Here is a 23014-nt window from a genome sequence, read left to right as displayed (position 1 = left end):
CTGCGTTGAACCAGCATGAGATTTAATTGTCCACCTATCAGAAAATTTGGGCCAGCAAAGAGCTTGGTTACTCCTACAGAGAAAGGTACGTTGATGGTCACACAATCTCTATCCTTATTTTGCAGGGTGGTTCTGAACCACTAACATGGGAGAAACGCATCAAAATTTCTTTGGGACTTGTTCAGGCTGTTCGGCACTTGCATCACTTAGGAATTATTCATGGAAATGTGAAAAGGTGGGGAGCTGACTTTAAAACACTGTTCTCTTCTTTATGCCATCAAAATATATATTTTAATAAGCTGGTGAACATTTTCAATTGGTTAAAGATTTTGTTGCAAGACAAGAATAGAAATTGGTTCCATTTCAGTTCATTATTGGTTTTTGGATAGAAAAGCATATATAGTTGCAAACTATTTGTGCAGTGATGGACATGTCTACAGCATCTCTTGCTTTGTACTACAGTTATAATTCAGCTGTATTGAAGAGCAATAAGCTTGAAATGTGTTTGTGATAGGATTAGATATCTTTGCACTTACTGGAACTTTCTGTTTTCTACTTCTTTGAAATACTTATTTCTTTTGCTAGGACTGGAAATCAGAATTTATCATCAACAGTTTTAACATCAAATAGTATACTTATTGTAAATGAAAAGTACATGTTTCCCTCATTTGGCTGGCTGAGGGTGTGTTTTCCAATGCAGAATCAGCAGGCAGCGTGGAAGTGGGAGGAATCCTTTTCCACTGGCTGATTATCCCTTGCTGGTTTTAGCCCATTTCCATCCCAGTCAAAAGTAAGCCCCGCTCAGGGGGCAATGACTATAGGACACTTATACAGGGAAGAATTAGTGGTTGCCAGAAGAGTAACATTCATTTCTTCTGCCCACCAATTATTGCTACAAATGTTCAACTACATTCACATTTTCTTAGGATCCAGGTTTTGCAAAATCCACCATTTGGGGTGATGTATTATTTGCCCTAGGGACATGGGCTTGCCAATCAGAAGGTCGGCGGTTCGAATCCCCGCAACGGGGTGAGCTCCTGTTGCTCGGTCCCAGCTCCTGCCAACCTAGCAGTTCGAAAGCATGCCCCCCCCAAAAAAAAAGTGCCAGTAGATAAATAGCGGGAAGGTAAACAGCGTTTCTGTTCACAGCTCTGGTTTTGGTGTTCCATTGCGCCAGAAGCGGCTTAGTCATGCTGGCCACATGACCCGGAAAAACTGCCTGCAGACCAGCTCCCTTGGCCTGTAAAGCAAGATGAACGCCGCAATCCCAGAGTCGTCTGCGACTGCGCTTAACTGTCAGGGGTCCTTTACCTTTACCTTTTTATTATTTGCCCTACAATTAATAGGAAAATAGGTGTAAATAAAACACTGCAGTTCAATAAGACTGATACCATTTCTTCCTTAGTATATCTTTGCAGTATTATCACTTTGTCTGGACACTCTTATTAATTAAAAGAGTACTTAAATTAGTTTGCATTATCCCAGGCTACGTTATCACTTTCAGATGTGAATGACTACAATTTCTTGTAGCTCAGTAGTCTTCAGAACTGAGACCCACATTTGTTTGTTTATTAAGATTCATTTATATGCTTTACTCAAGGCAAATATTGCATTACACTTCGATTTGATTTTATTTTATAAACTTTATTGAAACTTTAAACTTGTGCTTTATTGAAACTTTTACTTGCACTTCTTATCTTTCTTGCACAGTTCCAATGTCTTATTGGATGAAAACTTTGCACCACAACTTGGACATTCTGGTCTCAGGTTGCAGCCTGCAGAGAAAAAATCTGAGCGCTCTGTGATGAAAACCAAAGTCTTGCAAGCTTCTCTCGCTTACTTCCCGGAGGATTTTGTCAGGCATGGGCAGCTAACGGAAAAAGTGGACATATTTGGTTGTGGAATAGTAAGTTGCCCACCTGTTGTGTGCAATGTTATACAGTATATGATCCTCATCTCAAGAGTTTGGCAAGTTTTCATGGAAGTGAATTTCATATATTGCTTTCTCCAAATGAGTTAGCATAGTGTCAATTTATTTTAAAATCAGACTCTGGGTCTGGAAAATTATAGGTCATAAATCAGTGATAGGACACACTCTTTGCAGGCAAAAAGCCAGATTCTATTCTAGACATTGCTAGTGAAATTTTTTTTGGCTGATGGCTCTCGCCCTGACCTAGCCACTGTGATCCACGCGATGGTCACCTCCAGACTGGATTATTGTAACTCGTTCTATGTGGGGCTGCCCTTGAGACTGATCCAGAAACTCCAGCGGGTGCAGAATGCCGCGGTGAGACTCCTTACGGGGTCCTTGCTGCAAGGTGCTATACCAGTTGCACTGGCTCCCGGTGGAGTACAGGATCAGGTTTAAGGTGCTGGTTTTAACCTTTAAAGCCCTATACGGGCCTAGGACGCTCGTACCTATGGGACCACCTCTCCTGGTATGCCCCACAGAGGAACTTACAGTCTTCAGACAAAAACATCTTGAAGGTCCCATGCCACAGAGAGGTTAGGCTGGCCTCAACCAGAGCCAGTGTTTTTTTGGCTGTGGCTCCAATCTGGTGGAACGCTCTGTCACAAGAGACTAGGGCCCTGTGCGATTTGACATCTTTCCGCAGGGCCTGCAAGACAGAGCTGTTCCACCAGGCCTTTGGCTAGGGCACAACCTGACTCCCTCCTTTGGCAATCTTCACAGAATTCTAACCCAATGGTTGCCATTAATTTGATTTGAATTAATTTTATAATGAAATGATTTTAGAATGTTGTATTATTTTATTGTTGTTAGCCGCCCTGAGCCCGGCTTCGGCTTGGGAGGGCAGGATATAAAGAAAAAAATATTATTAGTAGTAAAGAGCTCTGCCTGAGATGTAGGATAGAAGCTGTGAGTCAGAGTAGATAATGTTGAGCCAGACTAATTGGAACACTTACACTGAGTGGCGTAACCAACACCAGTGGTTTGCAACCTTTTTGGTATGGCAACCCACAAGTCCAGATTTAATTGATATAGTGACCCATTGATTCATTATTGCATGAATTCTAGACCTTAGGTCTCAGCAGCCATCAGTCGCATGCATTTTAAATGCACATTAACCAATTTTATAACTTGAGACATCCAATAGGAAAGTGTTCTTAGCAACTATGAGCACAAGTATTTGGGGCCAGAGTCATGTGAACACCTTCAATTGGTGTGAATGGTTGTGAAAACAGACTAAAAGTGCTGGAGGCAACGCTTGGTGAGGTCAGGAAAAGGGCTAAGTAAGACTTGCCAGTTTTCAGAGGCAGGGTTTCAGTGTTCTTAGTGGCTGTGGCTGTCAGAATAATACATTAGGCAATATTAAACATCCACCTGCAAATTGGCATCCTTTATTCACAGATTTCAGTTTCTCTGAACACTGAATTTATTTGTTTACTTCAGTTCAGAAGCTATGCAATATACACATCCCTCAATATAGTAATTGCACTACTTGTAATGACTGTTTGCTTAATGGACATCTCGTTTGAGCGCAGAGAATGAATACTGATATTCCTTTGATCTTAAGGAATAATCCATTCTAAAAAAGGAAAGTATGTAATTATAAAAATAATGTTTTCAAGGTTTTAGCAGAGATACTGACTGGCATGAAGGCAATGGATGAAGGAAGGCATCCTTTTTACCTGGTAAGTTAAGTGTGTGTGTGTTGGTGCTTGAAGCAGGATCATTCCCGATAGAAGATCTTCAACCTGGTCCAAAGAATACAATCCTTATGCCAAAATATGTTTTCCCATGCAGATCAGTTCTGCAGCATATGCCAGATCTTCTCTTTTTAAAATTATTTAGTATTTATTTAACTTACCGTATACCCAGAGGTCTCAGGGCGGTTTCACAGAACAAAATCAAAATATAAAACCACAAAATATATAATCAAAATAAAAACAATAACCCAATACCCCCCACACCTACTGCTAGCAATGGGACTGCCACATCCAAAATCCTAGTACTGCCTTTACAACCCTTAGACAGCTGAATGCTGAACTGGATCTGATTGAACATTTTTTTAATACATATACTTAGCAAAGTAAACAAAAAAATTATTATTTTTACATGCTGCATAAATACAGGGTCTTCTTAAACATATCCTGCGCTGTGGTGTAAAGATCCCTCCGACACCCCCCCCCCCCACGTTTCCCAGAGTTGTAGACCTTTTTTAAGGGGGAGGGAACCCCAAAGTTGTAGGAAAGGTTCCCCAGAGTTGTTGACCTTGATAAAGACACAGAGAATGAAGTTCCCAGCCAATTTGTGTTTAAGTACAAAGCTGACGTTTTCAGATATTGTGGGGGGGGGGTGTAAAGTGGTGACATCCTGAACCTAAAAAGGACCTGAAACTTGGGTCACAAAGGCTGCAGCTGCACTTACCTGAGAGTAAGCCCTGCTGAATCTAAAGGACTTTTTGTTGGTGTTTGTTTGTTTCTAACCACTAACTGCAGGGTGAGCATGCTCTCGAGTCTATCCTTACCTCTGAACTGAGTCCTAATGGTAGTGCGCCCCCCCCCCCAGCTTTCCCCTCCCATGCCCCAAATCTGACTGAATCCCTCCTCCACCTTTTTCCTCAACGGACGGGGCAATGTTCTCGGTGCCCTTCCGCCTCGTCCCCTGTGCTGGGCAGCTCAAGGCTCACTTGCCGGGCGGGCTTCCTCAGCAGTCCCACTACTGTCGGGGGCAGACAGGAGGGAGATGGGCGCTGCGTAGTTTTGCACGCTGCTGCCTCCTCTCCTAGGCAGGAAGCGAGAGAGTGCGGCTGGCCGTAGGAAGAGCCGCTGCCACCCAGCGTTCCCTCGCAGCCGTTCCCGGTCAGTCCTGGACTCCCGCTGCTGGGCACCCCGATGGGTGGGCGCCATGGCACAGGGCGCCACTAACCCTAATGGGTAGCACGGCCCGGCATAAATATTTTAAGAGTTTGTTTCCCGCAATAACCAAAAGTACTTGAACTGGAGGGGAAATCAGTTTGGAAACCCCCCTCCCAGTAAAACACACACAGGACTCATCCAAACTTCTGATTGTTCTGCCACTTTCCCTGGGAAAACCTGATATTTACTGTTGAATCATAGCACACATTAAACGGGTTTTCTGCAGATTGATGTTTGTTCTGATTCAGTGCTAAAGAGTGGGTTTTCCCTAGGCAAGCTATGGGGCAAACAGAAAACTTATTGGACCCATGCTTTCTAAGCACAGGACAAGCGAAAGTGTGGACAAACCCTTGGAGAGTAATCCTATGTTGCTGGAACTAATCCATAGTAGTTTTTAAGTTCTCGTGACCTTGCCATTTATTTTTTGTATGACCTGCCTTAATTATATGAAAATTAAATATGAACACTATCCTCTGCTTCATAGTTTTGTATAGGCAGTTGTCTTCATAGTTTTTTGAGGCAGTTGTCTGAATGAGCTAGCCAGCTTAATATTGTTCGCGTACAAAAGGAGCTGAGCACACTGCATTTGTCCTTCTCATTTTCTTCCATAGAAAGATGTCTTCCTTGATGAAATCCAGGCGGCAAAGGAACTATCCAGTTCTAAGGAGAAAACCTTTGAAAGACTCGCTGCCACAGAAATATGTCACAAATATCAAGACAAGCTTGCAGGTCACTTACCAGAAATGACTGCTGTTTGGTTGGCCACTGCTTCCTGTGTTTGCCTGCGGAAAAAAAATGCTAACATGGCAGAGGTAAGTGTCCTTCTCTTTCCACTTCCTGCTACAACAGCAAAGCTTTGCCCTGCATTCTTATAGCTTTGCAGCCGAGTAGTGCAGGTCTGTATCTCTGCTATTGTCCTGCATCTGGCTATTATTTGGGGTAGGGGAGCTAGTTTGTGCAAAATCAGCACACAGAACAGATTCTTGATTTATTGGACACCACGAGTACACACACAGGTCTTAGCTGCAAAGAGTGACAGGAAGATATATATCCCTAGACTTGAGGGACGTTTGTTTGTTTATACCCTGCTCCTTAATAAAGAGATTCACGAGACCGCTTATAGAATAATGAAAATATCCGTTGCGATAAAGCCACGAAACACGGCAACAGATAAAACACTAAAGATTTGTTTGATCAGAAAGGAAACCAGAGTCTGCAAACAGACTCTTTTCTTCACTTTTTATGCATTTACTACAATAAGCACCATGGTGCTACACAAACAGTGACTTAGATCATTGTAGAAAAGGTGGATGTAAGATTGTCCAAGTTTTTTTCCATATAGTGGGCAGACCATACATCTATAAAGGATTGAGGCCAACAGATGTAGGGCAGGGGGCCACCACCCTCACAGCAGTAGATACAGGCTGTCTTGCTGGTGATGAGGAGACAGCATAATACTCCAAACACGTTGCTAGAATGCCAGCACGCATAATATGTCTATAAACCATATCCATGAATGGGGTGGGGATGAGAGGTCACACATGGAGTGGGTTGAGATCGCAACCCCTTGGCCTCACTTCTGACCTGCTGCTCCTATGCCTCTGATCTTTATGAGTTTGTCTGGACATCTGCAAAGGGTCACCTACACACATGCAGTTGGAGGCATTTCACACAACTGGGGCTCCTGTGTGTTGGTGGGCATCCCTTACTATACAGTGGATGTACGCTGGAGATGAGGCCAACAGGACAGGCAGTGTCATGAGTGGAGGCAGCAAAGTTCCACTCCTTTCATTTTCTTAGCACTTACCGTATTTTTCGCTCTATAAGACGCATTAGACCACTTTGGAGGAGGAAACCAAAAAAAAAAATAATAATTCTGAATCTCAGAAGCCAGAACAGCAAGAGGGATCGCTGCGCAGTGAAAGCAGCAATCCCTCTTGATGTTCTGGCTTCTGGGATTGCTGCGCAGCCTGCATTCGCTCCATAAGACGCACACACATTTCCCCTTACTTTTTAGGAGGGAAAAATTGAGTCTTATAGAGCAAAGAATATGGTACTTTTTTCTTAAGTACTTAAGTACTTACCTGTTTGCTTAAGAGTGTGTGTCCCTAAGTGTTGAAGGAAGCAGTTGCATTCTTTCAGTGAGGAAAATCTGAATGAGCTGTTTTAACATTGCTGTTAAAAAAACAGGTGCATGAAATAATCGAAATGGCAGATCATCAAATACAGTGTCAGAAAATGCCCGAGTGGAACAGATACCATGGACTCTCCATGAATACTCCAGAAGAAAACGATGAGTCAGCCAGCCCCCTTCATTTTGGTTTCTCAAATGAAGCAAATCCCGGGTCTTTGAACTGTGGAGATTTGTTGCCACCTTTGATGAGCGCCATGTCTCCTGAAACATACTCTGGGCAGATATTACGGGTCCCTTGCGAGTCAGATGAATCAAGTAACTTTTCGTGGGACCCTACAGATGATGCTGCTGCTGCTGCCTGCCAGCCACCAAACAACAACTCTCAATATCTAGAAAATGTTTCTCCCACAAAGCCTCTGGCAAATGATTCAGAATATAGCAGTGTCTTCTCAACAAAAAATATGGACTCTAATAAGGAGCCACTAGAAATAACTGGTTCTTTAAATAAAACAACTCCATCAAATACAAATACGGAAAGCTCTGGTGCTGCCTGTTCTTCACAAGGTAACAAGGTAACTTTTAAATATTCTTTGAGGAAAATTAGGAACATTTATGAAGTATATAATAACAGTATTACAAATATTATTATTTCATCAATTTGCATGGCAAGATGATCCCTGTCCTGAAAACCTGACAGTCTAAAATTGGCCACAGGGCAGACAAGAGAAAGGTGAGATAAGTGGATGAAGGGTAAACAGGGAAGGAATATGCGGCTGTTTCAGATGCTTAGGCGTAGTGAGAGTATTTCATTAAGGCTTGGGAACTAGATAGTTGTGTCAAAGGCTTTATGGAAAAAGTGGACTTATAGGAAGAATTTGAAAGAGTAAGAGAAGTGGTATCATGCAAGGGTTCTAGGACAGTTCCAAGCACATGGGGAAGCAAGTTCAATTAAAACAAAAATAGGCAACTTCAGAATTATACTGTGACCTGGACTGTTGGAGCTAAATTATGTGACGTGTAATTAACACCATTTTGGTATCATGTAGGATGTGGTAGATGGGTTTCATGTTGTCATCATACTTTGCTTATTCTGCAATAGTTTCGATTTTGTAGTGGCCCTCAGTTTTTTTTAAAAAAATGAATCAACTCTTGGGGGGTAATGGATTCCTTAGCAGTAGTTTCTCCTGCTGTATAACATAAAATCCCTGGGATAGATCATCCAGGGATTGGGCAATGGCGTCATGAGTATGCCGATGACATCCACCTCTATCTCTCCTTTACATTAGACCCAAGAGTTGAGGGTCTGAAAAAGTGCCTGGAATTAGTAATGGGCAAGAGGCTGTAAACAACTTCTGGAGGGCCACAGGTTAGCCCCTCCTAAGTATAAGCAACTTTTCAGCAATTCCTTCAGGTTAACTCAAAGAAAATCAACATTCTATAGCTTATTCAAAATAACTTTTACCTCAGTAATTAGTGATTGTATACATTATTTGTAATGTCACTATATTACATTGCTTATTTGCGCTTTCTTTCAGCAGGGGTGAAAGAAATAAAAATCAACGATAAAAAGAAAAAGATGATGGAACGATTTTTACTGTATGAAGAAAATAAGATAAATACTTGTGAACTCCTTGAAGATTTGATGTAACTAAATCATCATCCATGCAGTTTGCAGAAGATTAAACTTTACTGGCAGTAGAAACAAAAGCACAGTGCATTTTTTGAAGTTACATTGGGTACCTATACAATATATAGGATAGGATGGGGAGAGCATCCACTTGAGGTGATTAGTGTCAAGAAGATTATATTCACAGCTTTATGGCTGTGATTGAAATGTATTTTGGTAGACACAGCTCTCTTGAAACCAAAGGCTGCAGCCAAAGTGAAGCACAGAACAGAACAAGAGGGAAAAGCATCCTTCTCTAGCATTGTATAAACTGAATTTTATGGTACATTTATAGTGCTTGCCTGCACTATGAATAAAATGCTTTGGGGGGGGTCTTCTCTTGCTCATGGTTTTATCATTGTCTTTTTATTTTACACAAACCTCCTCTGACATGGCAATAGAATTCTTCTTTACAACATGAAAACTCAAGTTACTTGCTTAAGGAACTGCTATGGTCAGAATTCTATTTGTATTTAGATTTTATTTATTCATTTCTTACATGTATATCCAATTACTCAAGACAGCACACATGTTTCTTCCCCTTTTATCATCACATCTCTGCAAGTTAGGTTACATTGAGGGATGATGACTGGCTCAAAGTCACCTCAGTGAACTTCATAGACAAGGAGGTTTGAACACAGGTTACCCTAGTGTGATGCAATATACAGAACTGATGTTGTGCTTTGCATCCAAGCAGACAAAACTGGTCAGAGTTCTGATTGCTCTAAATTTTAAATGCATCTATAGCAGCTAAAATAATATACATTTTGCAGGACTGTCTAGTTTGTACATTCCTTAGAAATATAATTCAGAATACAGTAACTCACACTAACAATGCAGTCCTATGCATGCTTATTCAGAAGTAAGTTCTACTGAGTTCAATAGGACATATTACCAGGTAAACCAATAGGACATAATACCAGGTATTAATATTGTAGCCCAAATTTGGCAAAATCCTGTGAATGAGACATATTTCAATACTATAGAGATTTAAGCAGTCCTAAATCCAAGATATGCAGATGACACAACCTTGATGGCAGAAAGTGAGGAGGAATTAAAGAACCTTTTATTGAGGGTTAAAGAGGAGAGTGCAAAATATGGTCTGAAGCTCAACATCAAAAAAACGAAGATCATGGCCACTGGGCCCATCACCTCCTGGCAAATAGAAGGGAAAGAAATGGAGGCAGTAAGAGATTTTACTTTCTTGGGCTCCATGATCACTGCAGATGGTGACAGCAGTCACGAAATTAAAAGACGCCTGCTTCTTGGGAGAAAAGCAATGACAAACCTAGACAGCATCTTAAAAAGTAGAGACATCACCTTGCCAACAAAGGTCCGTATAGTAAAAGCTATGGTTTTTCCAGTAGTGATGTATGGAAGTGAGAGCTGGACCATAAAGAAGGCTGATCGCCGAAGAATTGATGCTTTTGAATTATGGTGCTGGGGGAGACTCTTGAGAGTCCCATGGACTGCAAGAAGATCAAACGTATCCATTCTTAAGGAAATCAGCCCTGAGTGCTCACTGGAAGGACAGATCGTGAAGCTGAGGCTCTAATACTTTGGCCACCTCGTGTGAAGAGAAGACTCCCTGGAAAAGACCCTGATGTTGGGAAAGATGGAGGGCACAAGGAGAAGGGGACGACAGAGGATGAGATGGTTGGATGGTGTTCTTGAAGCTACCAGCATGAGTTTGATTAAACTGCGGGAGGCAGTGGAGGACAGAAGTGCCTGGCGTGCTCTGGTCCATGGGGTCACGAAGAGTCGGACACGACTAAACGACTAAACAACAACAACAACAAATCCAAGATTACTCTAGCTGATAGACTTGGTACTTCTGTTTCATGTAGCAACAACCTTTTGCTTCTTCAGCAAAACTTCATTATTTACCTCCTAATGGTAAGTGGTTCAAAGGGATGGTTGTATAGAAAATATTAATGCTGTATTGGTGATTTTGGGGGTTTAAGTTTGCTAGTAAGCTAATAGTATTATTATAAAACTATTTATTCACTGACAGTGTTTACCTTTTGAAGCTATTAATGAATACTGTATAGGAAATATTTTGTAGCATATTTTGTATTTTATGTATTTTCAGAACTTTGATATTTTTTAAAAAACTAAGTTTTGAAGTATATTTGCATCTATTGTGTTCTATCCTTTTGGGCATTAATAATTTTGCTTGCTGGAGTTTTGGGGTTGCAGGGGCAAGTCTTGCAGTGCAATCTTAAGACTTGTGTAGTGAAAAATAAGTGTCATTAAGTTCAGTGGGGCTTACATCTAAGTAAATTTGTATAAGCTTCCGGTCTGAAGCATCCAAAGAGATGACAGAAATAGATTATTATGCAGTTCCATGGCTTTACTGAATAGCTATATTCCCCCCCCCCCTTTGAGCTCCATAACTCATCATTGCAATATACCAGGGGTCTGCAACCCGCGGCTCCGGAGCCGCATGTGGCTCTTTTACATCTTTGCCGCGGCTCCGGGGCGGATACTAGCGAGGGGAGGAGGCGCATTGTGTGCCCCGACACTCCCCACTGTGGCAGGCGCTGTACTGGCTGTGACGTCGCATGGGGGCGGAGCGTGCATTAGTCACACACCGTCCCGACATCACCTTCCCGCCCGCTGTCAGATCGCGGCTCCAGAGATATATTTGTTTTAAATGTCACAATGGTTTTGCGGCTCCCAGTTTTTTTTCCCCTTCAGAAACGGGTCCAAGTGGCTCTTTTTGTCTTAAAGGTTGCAGACCCCTGCAATATACTTTTCAGGTTCATTGCTCCAAATGCTTAAAACAAATTATACATTTGAAATAAATTATTGAAAAAGGCTGTTTTGTGAATGTGGTCCTTTTAATGGTCTACGGTGTTCTGTCTCCATATAAATTCTTTCTCTAGTTATATGTGCCACTGTTTATGGTACTGAACATAAATTTGTTTTGTTTATAATAGCCTGCTCTACATCTATCGGGACCCCTAGCGGGTTGCAGCACACAATCCCATAAAGTACAATACAGTACACAGTAAAACTCAACAGTAACATTTCAAAAACCATCTTCACAACATTTCAAGCAGTTAAAAAGGTCAGAATTCCACAATGCTGGTAAATCAAGTGCGGGCCATATATAGCTATCACTAAAGTGCCTTGTATTTTCATACTCCACACTGTAGGGCCCTAGCAAGATGGTTCAATTATCTGAGAGTGTCTCTGCAGATGGGGTTGCTTGGATCCCAATTGTTTGCTCTCAGCACGTGACTAAGGCCCCAGTGGTCATCTCCAGTTGCATAGAAATGTCTGAATACCACAACCAGCCACAATTCCCCACGAAATTGGGCGTTTTGGAGAGGACGGCCTCTCTCTGCGGGGTCTTCGCCAGCCGGCGACAAGAACGGAGCCTGCGCCCGGCGCGGCCCCACTCACGCCCAACTTTAGCCAGCTGCCGAACAGGTTGCGCAAGCGCGCTTCTTCCCCCCTGCCAAGCTCGCTTCCTCTTCCCGTTATGTTGCCCTGCGCTTCAGTCACGCGGACCCCTGCGCCCGGCCACGCGCCCGCCCCCTGACCCTCCTCTCACCCAATCAGAAGACGAGCCTGTCCAACACCTTCCCCCCTCCCCCCCTGCTTCTCCCGGCGTTCGGTTGCCGCCCCTAAGCTTTGTGAAGAACAGGGCGGCTGCGAGCGAGAGGAGGCGCGCGCGGTACTGTACTGAGCGACGAGAGTGGGGCCCTGGGCGGAGGCGGGGGGGGGGAGGGAGAGGGAGGCGCCGCGCGGCCTTGTAACTGCCAACCGCCCTAGTTTGTAAAGTGGAAGCCGCGCGTGGGGCAATGTTCCCCCAAGGGGGGGGGGCGGCTGATGCGGGGAGGGAAAGAAGGCGGCTTCGTCTCCGAAGGGGCGGGCCCCCCGGTGAAGGCAGCCAATGGCTGCCGGCGCTTGGCAAGGAGGGAGGCCGCTTGCAGCCCCTGAGGAAATCTCTTCCTGGCCTCTCTGCCTCTCTCCTCCTCCCAGGAGTGAGGCGGGTTGTGGCAACTGTCCCGCCCGCCCCTCATTCCTGCTTCCCACTCAAGGCAGGCTGGGAGCTCCGGCCTCTTCCTCTGGTCCTCCTTTATGGGTGTTGAAGGAGGGAGGATAGAAAGAGGCGCCCTGGCGAGTTGCTGGTGACATGGGTGGATCGGGGCCTTGATAAGCACAGGTACCTGAGTTCTGTGGGCACCAGCCTGGGCGCGCTTGAGAAACTGGGGTGGAAGTCGGGGAGCATGGCAGTCTGTTCTCCAGTCTTTGCATACACACATATGAGTTCATACTTTAAAAGGACATGTTTCTAATCCCTTGCTGTTCTCACACGTTACAGAAATGTGCGGTCTCTCTGCGGCGCAAGCTTGGGCAGTGTGCATGTGTTAAAAACTCTGGCTTTTCTCTCTTTTCATGCGCAGGTAATCCAGCCTCAATGCAGCCAAACAGGAGGCGTAAAATAGAGTGGGACAGCTTGTCTGTTGGATCGCCCGCCAAATATCGCAGACTCGCCAAAGAAGCGCCGTCACAGCCTTCCCCTAGCAGTAGGTCTGCTACATCCATTGAGACGGCTACATTCAGGAAAGCTCCAGAGTCTTATAAAGCGTTCTCGAGAACTTCCTTCGCTGCAGCGGATTCTTCCTCTGATGAGACTGAAACGAATGATGGAATTGACAGCATTCTTAGAGAGAGCCCAGACCGCCCTCTTTCCAATAAACTGTTCCTTGTAAAACGTCCCGCCTGTGACATGTCGGAGGAAAATGTGACGTCTTCGCCTCGAGAATCCTTGAAACAAAAGGTAGATAAGTGATGACAAATATTGGAATATCAGACGGGGTCGAGGGGAATTGCATTTGTTTATAATGTACTTGTGTTTGTTTGTTTTTATAGTTTTTATCATGGATGATAAAATCCTACCTTGGGAGTTTTTGTTGAAGGGTAGGATAGAAATTGTATGAATATTTAAATAAAATGTATTCAGGTTGCAATTCTTTGTCCCTTGGGAAGTGTCTTAGAGGGAGCCGTATATACCAGAGCTTCTCCAGTGCTAGAACTTATGCCTGATTCCAGTGCCACAGTGCCTCTATAACTCTGGCCCTATTGTAGTTGTTGGGCCAAACGGGACATGTTTAAGCTGTTTGTGGGTATGTTAGGGGAGGACTGTGAAATACTTTGAGTTTTTGGATTTACAGTCTTCTCAGCAGCTTTGAAGTGCCTCCAAACTGGAGAGAGAGAGATATTCCCACATGGGACCTGGTGTAAGTCTGTCCTGTACTGTTTCCAATGAGAAATCTAGCCAATGGGAATCAGTAGCAGTGTGGATTCATCAGTGCTTTAAATATGATGGTTAAAACACATTTCTCTCTCTCTGCCCCTTAGGATTGCAGCCTTAGTGGAGCATCCTTGGTAGCTTTTCATACTTTTTGAGGATAGTCAGGTTTTCAGAAATTTGTTAATTTATGTTCAGTTGCTTAGGACTAATTTGCCCTAACCAACCCCCCCCCCTTTTTTTTTTTTGCAAACTATTGTATGGTTCTTTTAGGCTGGCCTTTTTAACCTACAATGTGAAGATATCATTTCTATGAAATGGATACTAGGTATGTTGTATGAAGTTTACACTGTTATTTACTGTTTAGATTAAACAAGATGGCTGCAGTGAGACAGGTCCAAGCCTCACACCAAGCACAGAAAGAAAAGGTGCTTCAAAGGAAGCAGGTGCTGAATGTGGCAGGAGGAGAATGAAAGACCAGGACCAAGGATCTCGACTAATATACCGCAAAGCTCTGCTTGCTATACTTGGGGGACCACTGCGACCTAGAAGGGAGGTGGCACCTCCAAATGGAACCCTGGAAGAAAGCGTTCCTAAAAAAGTGGCATCTGAATCAACTGGCCACCTGAGACGTCCATCAATAGCATCAAAACTTGGAGAGCAGCAACCTGGAAAAGAGTCAAACTGTCTGAAAACCATAGAAAAAGAGCACATTAATATTTCTATCAGGCAGGATAGAAAAGAGTCTCATGGGTCAGATGGCAGCTCAAGACGTGTATCTGTAGTTTCAAGTTCAGAAAGAGAAAAAGACTTTAAACAGGAGTCCACCTTTCAGAAAGCTGCTGCAGAAGATGAACATAATATCTCTAGGCATTGTGGAAAAGAGGCTTCCAGATCAAAGGGTAGCTTGAGGCATATTCGTGCATTATCAAGATCTGAAGATGAACCAGAAGTTGAACCGGACTCTGTCTTCCAGAAAGCTGCTGCAAAAGAAGAAAAGAAAACCTCTAGGCATAGTGGGAAAGTGGCTTCCAAACCAGGTGGCAGCTCAAGGCACATTCATCCATTAACAAGATTTGAAGATGAACCGGAAGTTAAGCAGGAGTCGACCTTTCAGAAAGTTGCTGCAAAAGAAGAAAACATTATTTCTAGGCATAGTGGAAAAGAGGCTTCTAGACCAGCGGGCAGCTCAAGGTATACATTATCAAGGTCTGCATTATCAAGATCTGAAGATGAACCAGAACTGGAAAAGGAGCCAAAAGACACCAACATTTCTGTTGGACGCAGTAAAAAAAAGGATTGCAGAGAGCATTGCAGATCAGATGGTAAATTTAAAAGCACATCTCACCTTTTACTGGTTGAAGGAGAGCAAAAATATAAGCAAGAGTCTACCAAACAGCAAAGTCAAACTGATGATGAAAATGCCTGTGTCAGTCCGTCTAAAAAGGAGTATGGGAGACCAGGAAACCAGCTGAGAAGTGTGTCTGAAGTGTCCAGGTATGAAGGTGAAGAACTGTTCAAGCAAGGTTGCAGCAGTGAGAAAACTACAACAAAATACAACAGTACCTTCACAAAGCAGAAAACTGTGCCAAAAGAAAAATATGTTTGCCCCAGTTCATCTGATGCACGTTGTGTTACCGCTGCAAAGGAGTTTGTGAATTTCCAGAGGACAGTTATTGTGGAATCTTCTCCAAAACCTGTGTTTGTGGATGACCACAGTTCAGAGGTAAATGAGATGGTGAGTCATTCTCTTGTGGAATAAGGTTTTCAAAATGAAACCGTAGCTAAATGTTCCTGAAATGTAATTGATTTCACACAAATGAAGAGCCAGCACTTAAAAGTAAACACATTCCCAAAAGTTTGAGAAATCCTTAAGATAGCTTCAAGGATTCACCCTTGAGCTAGTAGGAAAAGAATGTAGTTTGAGGAAACTTAAACTAAACTTAAATTTAAATTACTAAAAGGTGCTATTTAAACACAGAATCCTTCCAAATGGTTTTAGAAATGTTTAGTAGCGGTTCTCAGAGGTGCAGGATGTAAGACAAAATAGTAGTTACAAATACAACCTTTGTTGTTTGTATGATTCAGGATTAAGAGATAGTTTTCTGAATTCCATTAACTTAGAAGTTGCCATGTAGCAATGTACAAAACTGATTTCATCCTTTTTATGATGTCATGTGGCCTTTTCTGGATGACACTCATAATAATAAATTGTGTCCCATATAGCATTGCTGATAATACAGAAGTCTTCAGTGATCCTCAAATTTTACTTACCTTTTGTGGTCGACTACCAAATATCCGAAATAAAGTGGTGTTTGCTCTCTGTGAATAACAAACTGCAAGACTAACATGCTTTTATTTCAATGTGCATTTTCTACCAGTTGTCTGAATGGCATGTTACAATTCTTAAGCATTTTTCACATATTGTTGCCTTAAATTATACAAAAAAATCCCTCATATCTTCCTTTACTTTTGTTATAAACCAGTATAGGCATGGCAGGCCTAACAGAGATTAGCTGGAGAGCCAGGTCTATTTTTCTTTTAAAAACAAAATCTGCATACCTCTTGTATTTTTGTCCTCTTCCCCTGTGACCTGGTCATCGTCCCTTGCATATAATTTAAACTAATCAGATGCAAGATAACCAAGCTGAATTGATTTTTTCATTTTATTTCATGACTTGCAGTTAATGGGGAAAGAAAGAGAGTCCTCGGCTGAAAGTGATTGGTCTGACATGGAGGATGCAGAACCACCTAGTACTTTCTCCCAGGAGGATTCTATCCCAAACCACAGTACGCCAAAAACTGTGGAGACTTCACAGTTGGCAACAGAGTTGGTGATGTATCCTCCTCATTTGTACAATCGCAGAATGAGCGACTATACAAAGTATTGGACAAGCTGCAGCAAGCCAGTGGATTGTTCTTCTTTTTCATGTTCTTCTGAAGATACCTCATATGCCACCCATCTTTGTGATGTTTCATTAGATACCTCAACTGATAGCCCATCAACTACACCAAGGGATAAAGAACCTTGTGTGCGTGTTAGGCCCCGGTCACTTGGTTCTCAACTGGTCGATGAAGAGAAAAACAGACGATGGAGTAAAGAAGTAGCATCATGTGTTCCTATTTTCTCCACATCTCGCAAGTCAGAGTCTTTTGTCAATCAATATGTAAACCAGGATTTGCCTGATGACCTGCCTAAATATTTAAAAGAAGGATTTATTGATACCCACTGCCATTTGGATATGTTATATACAAAGACAGCTTTCAGGGGCACTTTTTCTAAATTTCGAAAGACTTACAGTAGCAGCTTTCCTGAAGAATTTCAGGGATGTATAGCTGACTTTTGTGATCCTCGTACATTGAACAACTACTTATGGGAAGATTTATTAAAAGAAGACATGGTTTGGGGGGCATTTGGCTGTCATCCTCACTTTGCACGTTATTACACAGACCTTCATGAAAGAAGTATCTTGCAGGCAATGAGGCACCCCAAAGCTATTGCCTTTGGAGAAATGGGGCTGGATTACTCTTACAAATGTAGCACTGAGGTCCCAACACAACATAAGGTAAAGGAGAGTGCTGTTACTTTTTGTGCTCAGTGTCTCTTAAGATTTGTGAAGAAACAAGTCATTCACTTTGTAAGTTGTCATTGGTCTGTAAAGTTGTGAAGCAGTTGTTCAAAAAACCCACTAAGTTGAGATGACAGTAGCTTTCTTTTGGGGGGGAAAAAACCTTTCCAGTCCATTGCTCGGAGTATATTGCAATCCACAGAATAAGAGGATTGGTTGCTAAATCATTTTGTGGTGCTGGTTAAATGTATTAATGTGCAGTGCTAACCTAGAACACGGGGGTGATACGAAGCTGAAATAATTCTTAAGCATTTCTGTTATCTAATCACTCGTAATAGGCTTTGGTTTGAATACATTAGCAAAAGAGACATACCCCATATTTTGGAATTTTAGCAGCACGTGATTTCTACATCCAAAAAGTAGTATTGCAGTGGTGTATGGTAGCAAACAACCTACTAGCAGAAATGTTTGGTCAATAGCTCAGGTAAGTGGTCAGAACAGGAAGAATGCAAGAAAAATGCATCATCATGTGTAATATTAGTTGGCTGCAAAAGAACAATTCTCAAGAAAACGTGTTCGAAAAACTTGCTGTAGACACAGAACTATACATTGAACGGCTTGGATCCAGAGTTACTGGTTTCCCCCCTTGCAACCCCCTGGGACTCTTTTGAAGAGTCCCTAAGTTTTCTTGAGCAGCTGTTCAGTGGCTAGGGAGCTGCAGGAAGGAAGAGGAACTGGTAAAAATTGCCCTCATTTCCTACAGCAGCTGTTGCATGAGTGGAAATCTATTGAACATGTCAGTACTGTATCTACAATTTGATCTGTTTATCCAATGTTAAATTATTCATATTGCTTTTAGTTTAGTATGTGGTGTTTCCTAATTGCATCAGCATCATGTACAATACTGACACTGAAGCTCAGCAAGTCTGCTCCTTTAATGCCTTTTAAAATGAAATCAATGAAAATGTGCTCCTGGACAGTTTTCTCTCTCTTATGTCCCCCCCGCCCCACTCCCTAACAAAATGGACTGTGTTGATAAAAGTGGTAAGATTATAAATGGTAGTGGTGGAGTGAGGTACTAGATTGTTTTCCGCACATCTTACAGTTTTGTTTTCGGGGCAGTTCTAATAGCATTTGAAGATATACTCCTTTCTTGCTTGCTTCAGGTATTTGAAAGGCAACTGAATCTTGCTGTTTCCTTAAGGAAACCATTGGTAATTCACTGCAGAGATGCTGATGATGACTTGTTGGAAATCATGAAAAAATGCGTACCCAAAGACTACAAGATACACAGGTAATTGTATTAAATAATTTTAAGTCTACCCATCCTTGACTTTAAAAAGAAGCTGAAGGCCAGAGGTCCTAAAATTCTGTATGGCTGTGATTCCCTGGTTATGACTTACAAAGATCTATAGGGCTTAGGTACAAGCTATCTGAAAGAATGTACAGTGGTACCTCGGGTTACATACGCTTCAGGTTACACTCAGCTAACCTAGAAATAGTACCTCGGGTTAAGAACTTTGCTTCAGGATGAGAACAGAAATTGTGCTCTGGCGGCGCAGCAGCAGCAGGAGGCCCCATTAGCTAAAGTGGTGCTTCCGGTTAAGAACAGTTTCAGGTTAAGAACGGACCTCCAGAACGAATTAAGTACTTAACCCGAGGTACCACTGTATTCCCTCGCAGAAGCCCGCCTGGGTTCTGAGATCCTTGGGGGAGGCCCTTCTCCTGGTCCTGCCACCCTCAGGCATGCTTAGTGGGGATGCAGGAGAGGGCCTTCTCGGTGGCTGCTCCCAGACTTTGGAATTTCCACCCTAAAGAAGTTAGGCTGGCTCCCTCATTGTCTTTCCACTGGCAAGTGAATACTTTCTTGTTCGAACATGCTTTGGGGAACTGGCTGCTTTTAATTTGGGGGCTGGTGCCATGCAGTTTGTGTTGTGATTGTATGTTTTTAGTACACATCTCAAAAAGATATGTGTTGTGTGTTTAATTGTTTTTTAATTATTGTTCCCACCCACCCCAGCATTTTTAGCTGTTCTTATTTTATCTGTAAGCTGCCATGATTTCCTGTCAGAGAAAAAGGCGGTGTATACATAAATAAAATCTCCCTTTCTATTTAAAAAGTTACCATTTAATTTTTCAGACCAGCATTCTAAAATCATAAGTGAAAATTAAGACATAACTTGAATGCTTCGAAGGTCTCTATTTCATTGAAATTAGATTCTGTAATTCCTTGAATATAGTATTAAAATTATAATCTGCAGCTTCTGCAACCAATTTTGGCTGAAGTGTGGCTTTTATTCCAAGAAGAAATTAACAACATAGCAGCCACCATTCTGTGTCCAGCTTGCTGTGTGGTCTTTAGCATGGCCAGCATTACTGTTTTCCTGTTGCTGGTTGGCCATCGTATGTTGCAGAATGACCATTGTTTTCTCTCTATCTTAGGCATTGCTTTACTGGCAGATACAGTGCCATAGAACCATTGTTGGACCACTTTCCAAATCTTACTGTTGGATTCACAGCACTGCTGACATATCCATCTGCTACAGAGGCTAGAGAGTCAGTTCAGAAAATCCCGTTAAGTAGAATAGTTGTAGAAACAGATGCGCCATATTTCCTTCCTAGGCAGGTAAGGTATTTTGTTTTATTTGGGGTTGTTTGCAATCCTTTGTCCCTTTATTGTGTGCTGATTGATACTTCATTAAAATAATGTCCTTTCTTGTTTTAGGGTGTAGTATGAAAGAAAATGTTAATGGTTTAGGGTGAAGCAGGCCCTTCATATAGCGTAATGCAGTGGGGTTTTTTATCACTCCTTCCTGTTGAAAGTCATGGTCCAGGAAGAGAGGGGAAAATATCAAAAGTCAATCACTGCCCACACAGGTGGGGTCATCAGGAAAGGTTTGGGGTCTTGGACCATGGTCTCCATTTCCTCAAGGAAGGACTTCTGGCAAGAGATAGGCTGCACCTCACAGTGGTTGGCAAGAATGTGTTTGGTAAGAATCTCACAAACCTGATCAGAAGAGCTTAAAGTAAATCCTGAGGGGGAGGGAGACAATATTACAGATGACAGGGAAACACCTGGTACTGGGGATAGTAGCTTCATAGATGCGCAGAAAACTGAGGCGGTGCTACCTGTTAATGGGCAGGAAACTACAAGGAAGAAGCAGCTGCAGGAGGTCTGACATGCCATCTGGACTTTAAGAAGGCTGATTTCAAAAAGCTAAAGGAGCTACTGAGGCATAGCTCAGTTGGTAGAGCATGAGACTCTTAATCTCAGGATCATGGATTTGAGCCCCGTGTTGGGCAAAATATTTCTGCACAGCAGGGAGTTGAACTGAATGATCCTTGTGGGCTCAACTTTTACCATTCTATGATTTTGTTGGGGGAGATCCCATGGTCAGAAATACTCAAAGATAAGGGAGTCAAAGATGGATGGGAGTTTGTTAAATGTGAAATATTGAAGGCACAAATGCAGACAATAACCTTATCTCCTAAAACTCTGCTGCTGCTTTTTCCAGGTTCCCAAGACTGTATGCCAGTATTCACATCCAGGAGTAGCTCTGCACACCGTTAAAGAGATTGCTCGGCTCAAGGAAGTGTCATTGCCTGCCATGTTAGGCATTCTAAGACAAAACACAAAAAGAATATATGACTTGTAGGGAAGCACAAGGGAGTGTGGAAAAGAGCTGATGAGGAAATACTTTTTATGTAAATATAAATTTGGAACTTGCACATAATTGTTGACCAGCTTGGATATTGTGACTTCTGGAAACAAGGAAAATATTAATAAGTGCTTAATTGAACCACAGTCCTTTAAAGTTCACACCTTTTCCTGCTGCTTCCCCTCCCCTCTGCTATTTGTTCCCTTCCTTTTAAGGTGCCTTAGTGTTGATTTTATTCATAAGAGTGGCTTTCTTTTTTAATTTTAAATTATCTTGGGCAGCCAAAAAATTGTCAGCATATTGATTTTTTAAATTTTTTATTTGCTTTTTTTTAATGTATCTGAAGGAGATTATAACTGAGCATTTTTAGAAGGCCAGTTTCCAATAGAAAGGAGAAAGCCAGGGATGCCTTAGTACAGGGTAGTCAATATGGTGCTCTCCAAACGTTGGACTCCAACTTCCATTAACTCCAGCCCCACCATGGCCAGTGACCAGGAATGATGGGCAGTGGACCCTGATGGCTACCCCTGGTAAGGCGAGGCTTAGCCTTAAAAAAGAAAGTGCTCCTAAATTGTCTTTGCCTTGTCTGATTATTTCTCTTGAAGCTGCAGTCCACGTAACTGCAATACCATATATTCTTAGTTGAAAACCTTCCATTTGGTATAGCATGAATGTACTCAAAGAAGTAATGACATACATTACCAGTATATGATAGTAATCCCCCCCCCCATATGCATTAGCACAAAGGATCATTTCTAAAGATGTCTATAAACTATATGGCAAGAACCTTAAACTGAACTGAATTTGCATAATAACTCAGAGATACTGAAAGGGCTGTGAAATACTCTCTAGATCTAACTTCTAATCTGGTGTCATCTGCATGTTGTTGGACCACCACTCCCATGCTGGCTGGGACTGATGGGAGCTGGAGTCCCAACAGCATCGGGAGAGCCTTAGGGTGAAGAAGGCTACTCTAGATACACTGTGTTCTCCAGAAACCGAAGCACACACAAAGTACTTAAACAAAGCAAGGGAGTGAAATAGGCTCTCAAGATTATTTTGCGGTAAACCATGATTTGTTTTTGTTTTAATTAGGCAGTTTTAACCTCTGCAGTGGGTTCCTTTTTAATAAAGAAAAATGATTCCATGTTTCTATATTGTTCTATTATGTATTATTTGGACTTAAAAAAGATTACTTGTAAATAAACATATTTTTATATAAATATTCATACATGTTGTATACATGACTTTTGGGCAAGAAATTAAAGTATTGCAACCAATAACATGGAAAGCAAACATTGTTGTTCTCTGCTCTTCCTTTGCCTTCAGTTCAGCAGTGTCTTCATGTTATATGGAAAGGTCCTTCTGTATATACTTCTATTTGTTTTATTAAAAGTGTTTCCTAATGTTTGTGAAAATAGCATTCTAAGTAACTTTTTCCTTCTGCACACGTGTGTGAGGTGTATGTATGTATGTATGTTTATATGCAGGAATAACAATAAAACCATGCTCTCCCTTTCCAGTCATAAGACAGCTCTCACTTTTCCATCTTTAAAACATCACCGGAGCACAAACTTAGCTGTTTGACACCTTGAAACTCTCAAGCCCAGATTTGGCTTACTATAACCACATGAATGATTTGGCTCTCTGGTTGGAGGCGCTATGCTTCTGAAAATCAGCTGCTGGAGACCACAGAAAAAGAGTGTGTTCTTGTGATAAAGCTCCACTTGTGGGTTTTCCACAGGCATCTGGTTGGCTACTGTGAGAACGACGCTGGACCAGACGGGCCACTGGCCTGATCCAGCATGCTCTTATGTCCTGGCGAAGAGGAACTTGACC

At 42.3% G+C, this 23014-nt stretch overlaps 2 protein-coding genes and 1 long non-coding RNA gene across 11 annotated transcripts in view; 2 read left to right on the top strand and 1 right to left on the bottom strand.

The window, feature by feature from the left end:
* Positions 1–8722, top strand: part of IRAK2 (interleukin 1 receptor associated kinase 2) — a 30550-nt gene extending 21828 nt beyond the window's left edge. For 2 of the 8 annotated variants that reach the window (XM_082209644.1, XM_082209638.1), the window contains 6 exons: positions 126–235; positions 1711–1906; positions 3592–3654; positions 5493–5693; positions 7072–7579; positions 8551–8722. In XM_082209644.1, the coding sequence (XP_082065770.1) occupies positions 126–235; positions 1711–1906; positions 3592–3654; positions 5493–5693; positions 7072–7579; positions 8551–8663 (1191 nt within the window). In that variant the 3' untranslated portion in view covers positions 8664–8722. Of the gene's footprint in view, positions 1–125; positions 236–1710; positions 1907–3591; positions 3655–5492; positions 5694–7071; positions 7588–7685; positions 7746–8301; positions 8382–8550 lie in introns of all 8 variants that reach the window. The other 6 variants (XR_014216018.1, XM_082209641.1, XM_082209640.1 and 3 more) reach the window with 6 other exon arrangements.
* A 290-nt stretch (positions 8723–9012) lies between these two features.
* On the bottom strand, positions 9013–19952 carry LOC309525539. The gene is made up of 2 exons (XR_014216397.1): positions 18964–19952; positions 9013–9503 (listed from the first exon to the last, which is right to left on the bottom strand). It is a non-coding gene; the product is annotated as an uncharacterized lncRNA (long non-coding RNA).
* TATDN2 (TatD DNase domain containing 2) lies at positions 12257–22593 on the top strand. 2 transcript variants are annotated; one of them, XM_082209357.1, is made up of 7 exons: positions 12257–12366; positions 13100–13476; positions 14315–15685; positions 16632–17513; positions 18683–18810; positions 19959–20142; positions 21032–22593. In XM_082209357.1, the coding sequence occupies exons 2-7, from the start codon at positions 13114–13116 to the stop codon at positions 21170–21172; spliced, it is 3069 nt and encodes a 1022-aa protein (XP_082065483.1). In that variant the 5' UTR covers positions 12257–12366; positions 13100–13113; the 3' UTR covers positions 21173–22593. The 2 variants fall into 2 exon arrangements, with proteins under 2 accessions (XP_082065483.1, XP_082065484.1); XM_082209358.1 differs by lacking the exon at positions 12257–12366 and adding an exon at positions 12699–12858.
* The last annotated feature ends 421 nt before the right edge of the window (positions 22594–23014 follow it).

Source organism: Podarcis vaucheri (genome assembly GCF_965113315.1).
Source record: "Podarcis vaucheri genome assembly, chromosome: 2".
Taxonomy (NCBI): Eukaryota; Metazoa; Chordata; class Lepidosauria; order Squamata; family Lacertidae; genus Podarcis; species Podarcis vaucheri.
The sequence above is the reverse complement of the archived record's forward strand: the minus strand, read 5'-3'. Positions and strand labels throughout refer to the sequence as shown.